Source organism: Toxotes jaculatrix, chromosome 22 (genome assembly GCF_017976425.1).
Source record: "Toxotes jaculatrix isolate fToxJac2 chromosome 22, fToxJac2.pri, whole genome shotgun sequence".
Classification (NCBI taxonomy): domain Eukaryota; kingdom Metazoa; phylum Chordata; class Actinopteri; family Toxotidae; genus Toxotes; species Toxotes jaculatrix.
In genome coordinates this window covers 1,535,307-1,545,595 of record NC_054415.1, presented here as the reverse complement: position 1 = coordinate 1,545,595, position 10,289 = coordinate 1,535,307, and the positions used below count along the sequence as shown (strand labels likewise).

At 42.0% G+C, this 10,289-nt stretch overlaps 1 protein-coding gene across 2 annotated transcripts; it reads left to right on the top strand.

Moving 5' to 3' along the window:
• The first annotated feature begins 581 nt into the window (after positions 1 to 581).
• On the top strand, positions 582 to 10,278 carry LOC121176095 (CD9 antigen-like). Of its 2 annotated transcripts, none has more exons than XM_041030065.1 (8): positions 582 to 753; positions 6,307 to 6,409; positions 8,292 to 8,389; positions 8,612 to 8,686; positions 8,803 to 8,904; positions 9,030 to 9,119; positions 9,422 to 9,505; positions 9,597 to 10,278. In XM_041030065.1, the coding sequence occupies exons 1-8, from the start codon at positions 685 to 687 to the stop codon at positions 9,660 to 9,662; spliced, it is 687 nt and encodes a 228-aa protein (XP_040885999.1). In that variant the 5' UTR covers positions 582 to 684; the 3' UTR covers positions 9,663 to 10,278. The 2 variants fall into 2 exon arrangements, with proteins under 2 accessions (XP_040885999.1, XP_040886000.1); XM_041030066.1 differs by lacking the exon at positions 582 to 753 and adding an exon at positions 2,613 to 2,794.
• The last annotated feature ends 11 nt before the right edge of the window (positions 10,279 to 10,289 follow it).

Genomic DNA, 10,289 nt, shown 5'->3' with positions numbered 1-10,289 from the left:
TCACCCCCCCCCCCCCCCCCCAACACACACACACACAGTTGGTGTGGACCCTTTTGGCATTCTGAAGGCTGATAATGAGGTTTAAAGTTCAAAATCTAAAAATGGGACCATTCTTATATCAACAAACCAGTGAAACTCTATACAAATCATGTCTAAAACTTTCTACTGATACAATGTTCAGTCTAAACTAACATGCATTTGTAATGAAAGGTGCAATACAAGTAAAGATTATTATTGCTATATATTATTATCAGTGGTTTTAGGGGCCCCTGGAGGTCTTTGATCCAGCTGTGTTCTGCTTGTCTTTCTTTCACATCAATTGCCCATAATTTGTACATTTATCTTAATCAGGTGATGTGTGCTTTGCTGGAAAAAGAACAAAGGGATCAAACAAAAGAAAAAGAAACAAAAGAGAAAGAAAAAGAGACAGAAATCTCTCTATTTCTGTCTCTTTTTCTGTGGGTGTCGAGCGCTCGAGCGTCTCTGTTTCCTCCCAGCAGCTGCTACGCCATCCGAACCCTGACGGGACTGAGCGAGCGGAGCCGAACGGAACCGAAGGGGACGGCCGCAGCTCCCCCCCTGAGCCAACGGTCAGAGACTGACAAACATTAGGCAAACGGAGAGATATAAAGATATTTCATTCACAGTTTATCAACTACTAACACGTTAAAAGACGTGGCAGGGATGACGGCTCTAACCAGCTGGGAGTTGTGCGTCAAATACGCCCTCTTCGTCTTTAATTTTATCTTCTGGGTAAGTGTCAAAATTTAAAAATGTTTATTTTTAATGGCACAACCATACGTGTGTGTGTGTGTAGGTTATATGTTATCGTTTGTCTCACGGTGTTTCATAAAATCCTGAGACAATGTTACTGAGTTCCGTTAGAATTTGGTTAAGCTGTTTTCAAAATTTTCGTAATTTATTTCCTTTAATTAATAACATCTGAGAAGATAGTTAGTAGCACGTTTAGCTAACTTCAGACAGTTAAGCACACGTTAAAAACAATCATTTACTCACCTGCTTCAACACAATTTAAACTTTTAAGTGTGATCTTGCATTATGATTTTCATTGGGACAACCAAACGTGCATTTTAAACAATTTATTGTAAGCTGAATTGAAGATAACCCTACTTTTATTTAGTGCATCATTGAGAAATATTTGTTGTTAAATATACTTTGGCGAGTGACCCAAAGAAATGTTAAATTCAAAAATTCCTGCACGGAGTTTGGAGCCTGTGCGGACCTAACGGTCTCCGAATCGGGTTTTTTTTTTGTTAAGGGACCAGGTCCAATGTTACAACAGGAGAATCGGTCTCTCAGCAGCGAAAGTTAAGTTTCCCTTAACTTGGCCCTTAGATAAGACGTTAAGCTGTTTTATAGAAGCCTTAAAGATTACGGTCTTTCACACAGCGAAACATTTAAACGTCTCGTATCATTAACCAACGTCACAAAACCTACAGAATATTTTTAAAAGCTGAAACTATTTACGGCCTAGTTTCAACCTCTGTGCCACATTTTCATAATGAGCCACATTAAGTCAGTGTGGCTAAAAAAAAAAAAAGGGGAAATGTGCAGCTGATTCTAATATTTGCTCAGTGATTGAAAAAAAAATCACATCTGCAGTGTCAGGACTTATGTTTATCACAAAAAAAGAATGTATATTTATGAAGCAGCTTGGGCTGTTTATGGTTAAATTAATTGTATTTATTAAAAACATTTGTTTATGTACAGTTCTCTGGACTCATGGCTGAATGTTTCTGAACCTTTTTCATGTTTGCAGTAGTACAAAAATAATTCGATAGGGGGCGCTGTTTTCTGTCCAATTCATCAGAAAAGTTGTGCAAGCAATTCTTTGTCTTTGTGGTTACACTATTATTTTCATTATTTTTTAGCTCTTTTTATCTTTTTCTTTAAAACCCCTGAACCCCTCTTCAGTCTCAAGCTCCTGTTTTGTCTTTTCCTCTCACATTTCTCTTCATCTCGGGTTTTTAAATCGTTTTTCAGAGTCAACACATGGGCAGAGATCTAACAGGTAGCAGTGTGGACAGCAGTGTTCTTCTCAAAATTAAAACCAGTTCGTCACTGAAGGCATTTTCTAACAGAGAGAGAGGAGAGGGCGGGAGGAAGCAGAGAAAGGGAGTCAGAGATAAGGGAGGCTCCAGCAGCTTGGAGACAAAGCTGGTGTTGTTGGTTTCACTGGGTCTACTGGGAATGGACAGCAGCTCGAGTTACCTCAGCAAACACTGAATCCCAGTCCCAGGAGGTGTGTGTGTGTGTGTGTGTGTGTGTGTGTGTGTGTGTGTGTGTGAATACACCTGTGAGATTAAACTGATTAAATGTTTTAGTTTAGGGCTTTATTTACCAAAAATGTGCCAAAATAGTCATTTTACTATATAGACAGGCTGCATGTCTTTTAACTACTACTCATTTACCTGCCCGTTAATTGGTGTCACCTGGTGTCTAAAGGGGTAAATCAGCAGGACTCTGGGTCCTGTGTTTGAAATCCACTGGAACAGACAACCACAGCATGTTAACTCACCCCGCCTCCACCGCCCACCCCTTCAGCTCTTTTCTACACCCCCTTCCTTCCTCTCATTTCCTAAGTGTACCCAGGTGAGCCATGCAAGGGTGTGGTTAGCAACAAAAGCATTCTACGTCTATTTTTTTTCTTCTCACGGTGTCAGAGGACAGTTCAGCAAGACACATTTTTCTTCCTGTGAATTTTAAAGTGAGAGCCATGGGGGGACTGCAGTGCATCAAGTATCTGGTGTTTGCCTTCAACTTTCTCTTCTGGGTATGTAGTGTCACACTGTGAGCTGTGGTTGATACATGAGACTGTAGAACTGGTGTTTACAGTGGTCTGGTTGGTTTCAGTGATGTGAAAATGATCTTTAAGCCCTTCAGCTCTCGTCTGGCTGTTTGTTAGAGCTGATAAACTGTTTATGACTGGTGGAAAAAACAATCCTGTAAAATTAATTCAAACCAACCACATGTAAGATCAAAACTACCCCTAAAAGTTTATCGGCTTTACTTTTCCTCATTTTCGTTTACAAATATCCTGCTGAACGACCAAGTAACGTTTGGCGTCCTTTGAGCTGATTATTAATAATCCTTTGAGATAAAAACAGAATCAGCCAAGGAATTTCACCTGTGATGCTCAGGGGCGAGCAACCACAATGTCATCAGGAAATTGTCAGTCAGTGGAAAAAGCGGATACAAACTGGTAGAACAATGCCTGGCGTGGCATTAAAAGGGTGATGAGCCTATTTTTAGCCTGGAGTCACAAAACACTCCTTGGCAAAATGTAAGTCTTTGAATGTTGAATCAGTTTTAACAGATCAGGGTCAATTTCAGTGCCAGGAGTAAAAGCCTCTTACTCTCAAGTTTAAGAATATAGTTTTAGGTTGGTGATACAGTAACAGCCCCCCCCCCTCCTCCCCATGCTTAAACAATCCCATCACACTGGATTAACTGGAGCCGCTTTGCTGTTTTTTCACATTCCAGTTGTTCGTCTGTGTTTGAACATCTCCTCAGTCAAAGGCTGAGCCCAGCTCACCTACACAGGTGTTCTCAGTCATGTGGCTGATTATACATGATCAGGTTGGAGCTGTGTGAACTTCTGCTGGGATTTACGTAGTTTCACCAGTGGGAACGATCACGTTGTAACTTGTCCTGCAGCTAATCCAGCAGGAGAGCTCCTGAATTCCTGGGAAAATGACTAGCTTTGATCTAATATTATAAGATAATAACCTGTAGACACGCACGATCAGATGATTAATCGATAACTGAAATAAGAGAAGAAGAACATAAGCAGAAAGGAAATACTGCTGGTAATGCTTGTGTACTTTTACTTGTCACAGGATTGTTGCTCTGTTATTTCTTTAACTTCAGTAAAGGATTTAAATATTTGTCGTAGCACTGCTGACAGAGTTTTTCACACAGAGATTTGCTCTGAGTGTCTGCACTGCCTGCTGTGTTATTACTGTTAGCACCTGTTTACTGCTGGTCTGTGCCTAATGACTGTTTTGTCAGTGAGAGTCTGTAGTTTCTGTGTAACGATGGCACAGACAGCTACAGAGACACAAATGAGACAGCAGCGTGGTTGCAGGGGTCTCCACCTCCAGAAACATAAACAGCAGATTATATTGGTTTGTTTATTCCACAGTGTAATGACTGAACTGTTTGTTAGAGCTCATCACTGTAAGCAGATCGCTGCATTTCCCACAATCAGCACTGCTTCCTGTCATAGGGGACACGTTTCCTCCTCTGTGACAAACTCTCACAGGTTTGTGTTGAAATGTTGAGTTGTCTTCGATTCAGTAATGTTGCAACACAACAAGCCTTGTGTGTGACACAGGGTGAAAAGCCACAGAACCTCTCAGAAATGATGGCTGTCTTCGAGTGGCTAATGGTGCTGCAGAGTGCCTCTGTTATTAATGAGAGCTAATGTGAACCTCAAGGGAAAGTGCTGTTTTCTCCTTCAGATGCTTCACTGCTGCCTCTGCACAAACACCAACTCTCCTGAGTGTGTTTACTGTACATTAACACCAATCATCGCTCTGAGCACTCGAGTGTCCTGTTTTTTTTTTTTCTCTGTGAATTTGGACAGTAGATGATAATAAAACAAAAAACAAAATGATATAATGAACTTAACTAGATTAGTTTTACTTCAGAATCACCTGTGTGTGTAACACCGGTTTGTCAGTTGTAACGGAAACTTTAACCCACTTTTTTAGACTCGATTAACCACATTAATTGGTTAAGTTGTCAGATGAGCGTAGAGTAAATGAACCCAACGCATTTGTCATGAAGATCACAGCAACTCAAACACGATCATGAGTTCAGGCACAGTTTAAGCTTGAGGCGGCAGGTGGAGGTTTTGATAGAGGAGGTGGGTGTAGCTTTACTGTTACACTGACAGATCGGTCGGTTCAGCCACAGATCGAGGCTCGAGGTTATGTGCTGACATGTTAGGCGTGGTGATGAGCTGTGTGTTGGTCATGACTAAAACTGCCTGAGGTTTTGTGTTTGGATTTTTCATCATAGTCGAGTGTTTTAGCTGCGATGATGTGACGTTTACAAAATGAATCATAAAGGCCTGTCGGCTGTCGTGGGGCTGGAGTTTGGTATGAATTCATAAAGCAAACCTCAGTTGCAGGTGATTGCAGGTTTATCCATCCATCTTTGGGCTCAACTCAGGATTTCTGGTGTCGTGAGCAGGTCTGCTGTTCCAGTCTTTCCTGGTCTCTCTGCTTTTAAAACAGACAGAGGGAGAGTTCATCACACTAAGTACCTACGCAGTGATGCATTTTACAGGCACAAATATTCTTTCATTCCCGTCTGGATTCCTGAGAGCGTCAGTGCTCAGCTGAAGGATCCTGAGGACGTGTTGCCAGTTAGTGCGAATACTTTGTGTAACACTCATATCTCCCGTTGTTTCTGTTGCTCAACAACGCAGATGTGATGGGAGGTATTTGGGTGGCAACGAAGAGTTGAAGTAAACTGTGTTTTGTGGTTGCTGAGGAAAGATAATGAGTCATTCTAGTGCGTTATCACTGTGGTGAAGACAGCTGAAGATGCACATACACAAGATGGCGAGCCGTGTTTGCTCTCATAGTTAGTTTGCCATGAATAACTTCAGCTTTATTTTCAAGGCTCCATACGTCCTGCATACAAATCCACCAATCAATCCGCTGTGACGCTGGTAAACGACACACATAGAAAACATGAGGCAGAATAATGAGGGTACATCTAAAACGTAAATTCTTCCATCACACATCAAAGATGCTGAGGTGTGAAGTGGAAGAGCTGCTTGTTGATCAGGTTGTTCTGGGTGGGTTGGGTATTTCAGAGAATGTGTGGGTGTTTTAGCTGCAAGTGTTAATTCATATTCACATTCCTCAACTCTGCGCTCTTTGTCCTACTTTGCTGCAGCTCACTCTTGTGTTTTCTCACTGTAACTTACCTGTTTTAGCCACAGGAGCAGCTCCCAGTGATCGCAGTGTCTGTTAACTGGTCCACAGACAGAAATACCTCAAAAATGTAAAATGTCCAGTGCCTTGCTTTACGACTCCACCAGCATAGCATAAAGAAGCCAACGTACGTCGCCGCTGGTTCCTAAATGGTCCATAAAAATAAGGAAGAAAAAACCGTGACAATCAGAAGAGAGAAATTATTATTTTTCCCAAACATTCAACAAAGAAGCAAAAGAAGTCTGATCATTAGTCACGATAGCACAGGATTCTCTGATTTAACAGGACATGTCCTCCTGTGGCAGTAAAGGTTATTGATATGCTTCTGATGTAGTTGGCAGGTACTGGAGTTCTGGCTGTGGGACTTTGGCTGCGTTTTGACTCCAGGACATCAGGACTGTTTGAGGGACAGGACTCACCCACGGTCTTCTTCACTGGTAAGGTCTTTGACATTAGAGTACAGCCTTTACTGCCACACCCAGGGGAGTCATAGTGAATAAGTCAGCACCTCAGCACTGTCGTAATGTGTTTGAGAAAATATCCAGAGTCATGAAGCTCTGTGGTCAAACTATGGCAGGCTGACTTAAACTTAGTCAAACAACTTCAAACTGCAGGGGGAGCCTGATGGTGTATCTGTTATCAGAGTGGAGGTACGACTCCAAGCATCAGGTGGTTAATAGTCTCCTATTTTATTTTCTGTTAGTTGGCTCATTGATTAATTGACAAATGGTTTCAGCTCTACAGCACACTGGGAAATGTCAATCAATCATCATCAATACCACGTGTGTAGTACAGGTTTAGAATAAACATGGTTTGTCTTTTAAAGGCCATAAAACGGGAAGTGCTGCTTCCCCTCGATCATCGTTAAAGCTTCAGTAAGCTGTCTGTTGTTAAGTGCATGTCGGGAGCACGTATGCCTCATGGTGGTGTTTTGATGTTTTGTGGGTAAATGGTGTGGTTTCGTTAAGTGGAAGAAGGACTCACACTAATGTTCATGTATAAAGGACTGCAGCTGATCTAAGACTAACACACTGTTGGTTTAATTGCCCGACTTTTTCAGCCCTCTTTGATCCATCAAGAACAATATTAGTGCTGTGATATGTGCGGCACAGTTGAACTTTCACATTTGACTGAATAAGACCACTGTTGTTTCATGTATGTGTTAAATGTGACCTGATGGATGCTGCTTCATTATCAGGGGCAGAAGCAGGCAGCAGGGCGTACAGAGGGCAGCTGAGGCCAAAGTTAGCTCCTCCAGCCTGGCAGAGCCCTCCACACATAGCTTTCATTCTTCTCCAGTGGACAGGGACGTCGTTGTTTCTCGACTTTTGTATTCTCTGAGGAACTGTCACAGAAAGACAGACCAGCTCCCTCCCTTCTCTCTTTGTGTTTGGCTTCCATCAAACTGAGAAGTGAAGTGGGCAGTCAGGCGACAAAGGACTGGTCTGAAATGACAAACATCTTAATGACAGCTTTGGAGAAAAGAAGCTCTGGAGGAGGAACATTTTCATGTGTGTGGTGTGACTAATGTACTCGTGACATCAGTGCTGTGGTTATTGTTATCTTACATTCTAATTTTTATCCCTTTTTAATAATGATTCATCCTCATAAAGCCACATGAAGGGACAATAAAACAGCTGGATCATTATTGATGCCTCTAAATTGTTTTTCTAACTAAGAGTTGATGTTAAAAACCAAATACGTTCTGCCCTGGCAGGTGTTATTTGCTACGAGTGGAGTAGCAGCAGTACTCTGTTGTGCTGCTTTGTGCTTTTGCTAAGTTAACTATGGCACAATATGCAAATATCTGATGTAGATTTACTTTGTGTGAAGCAGACGAGAATAACCTGTAGGCAAATCACATTTTCCGAGCTGCCTCTCTCCTGTGGCTGAGTTGTTATGGGAACCAAATATCTGTCATGATCATACCAGTAAAAAATTTAATGTGATTAAAAATTTGTCATATGAAGATGTTAATATGTTTGGGAGCAGTGAGCTGAAAGTGGATGAAACTAGCAAAGGAAAAGTGCCGACAGGCGGCTCAGCCAGGTGAGGCAGTGTGAGGAAGAACAGTCCAACACCAGCCTGAAGGACGTTACACTTCATAATGTCTGCTGTAGGAAGTTCTAGTTTTAATGCTGCAGTGATCAGCTGCAGAAACAAAACCAACTACAAACATTTGCTGGTTCCAGATTCTCAGGTGTGAGAGTTTGTTTGATAGTACAGATACACTCACCCGTGTTTTAGCATCAATAGGTCGTTGTGGATCAAAGATTTTAAAACGGAGTTTGAATGTTTTGTGGTGATCTCCTGTTGTAGGCGTGTACATCCTGATCGCGGCGGGGGCTCTGATGATGGTCGTGGGCTTCCTGGGATGCTGCGGAGCCATCAAAGAGTCACCGTGCATGCTGGGATTGGTGAGTCATTTTTTTCTGTTCATATTTTTTGATTAGATGGAATAAAACAAACAGCAGCTGATCAACAGGAAAAGTCTCCGAGTGAAAACAGAGCTGTATCTTTCAAAGTGAACTAAAGTGATTTCAAATGTAAAACACAAAATACTTGTTTGTATAAGTTTTCGAAAAGAAAAAGAAAACGCAAAGATGAAAGTTTAAACTGACTCGTGTTGTCTTGTTCAGTTCTTCCTCTTCCTGCTCCTCATCTTCGCTGTGGAAGTGGCTGCTGGGATCTGGGGCCTCTCGAACAAGGACAGGGTACACAACACACACAACACACACAACACACACAACACACACACACACATACAACCACAAGATGTTAGCAGTCGATCTGTGAACAGTTTGCATACATTTTTTCTTTGTGTTTTCAGGTGGTGGAAGATGTTACAGAGTTTTATAAACAGACTTACAACAACTACAAGGACACCAGACAGGAAGCGCTGAAGGAGACCCTCCGCCTCATCCACTTTGGAGTGAGAACACACACCTTTACAGATCATAACTGCACACTGAATGTGAATCTGTCCGTACAGTTAAGCTTAAAGGAATAATTGAATTCATGATTTATCTGACCTCAGTATTGTTTTGCTGTTCCCAGCTGAACTGCTGTGGTCCGACAGGAACTGTGATCGATGCTGCCAGAGATACCTGCCCCAAGAAGGAGGGACTGGAGGTCTTCATCACCACGGTAACAACATGAAGACACATGAAAACAGAATATTAACGGTCTCTTAATGCCATTATATTGCAGTATTAGCATCTGTAAACATTTGTCATTAATCATTAAAACAGTTGTGACATTTTCAAACAGCTTGTTCAGTCGAAGCAACAGCCCAACACCCTCAGATATTCCTCAGATATCCCATTCACAACTTAACGATTTTTAGAACTGATTAATAGCTGCTTAGCTGATTAGTTCTCATACTCAGACCATGTAGTACGCCTACGCAGTAGAAAATCACGTCTGTCCTTCCTCTGCTCTCCTATCAGAGTTGTCCAAGTGCCATCGACGAGATGTTCAACAACAGGCTGCACATCATCGGTGGGGTCGGCATCGGCATCGGAGTCATCATGGTGAGTTCATCTTTACTGTTCCACTTCTGCCTCCATCGTCTTTTCGTGCCTGGTTTAACTCCAGGCTCCTGCCTCCTGTGTCTCTCCACAGATCTTTGGAATGATCTTCAGCATGATGCTCTGCTGTGCCATTAAGAGGTCCAGGGACTTCGTCTAAACCACCGCACCCCCACACAACGCCCCTCCATCTTTAACTTGTGTCTCTATTACACCTGCGGCTTTAGAGTTTACATCAGTTTAATAATAACAACAGTCATGTCTTAGTTTCCTGCTTGGATCCATACAGGATGGTCTCGTGGACCTGTGAGAGTATGGAGCCTGAGTTTCTTCACTCCGTCTGTAGGAAAATTATATTCGTACCCAAAGTAAACTGAACAAATGGGTGTTTTTGTCTGATGCGGAGGAAAATAAATTTGAATCTCACTTTTCATCAAATCAGAACAGGCTGATCATCCACAGAAGAAAACATGTTTATGACTCTGCTGCCCCCTGGAGGACCCTGACCATCACTCCTGTTTTTCCTTTCAGATAAAGTCCACTTCAGTTCAGTTCATGTGAAGTGAGTTTGGCGTTTGCCTGTGGTGAGCTGTGATCTAACAGGCTTTTTGCAGCTAACTGAATTTTACTGTGTGACTCCTGTTTTATTTTGAAGTTACATGTCAGAAGCTTTGATTTTTATAAAAGCAGAACTGTGGAGTTTTATGCACATATTTTGATGAATGCAGTTCAGATATGTCGTTAAGATGCCAAATAAATAAACTAATAAATGCTGATTTGTGTTGAA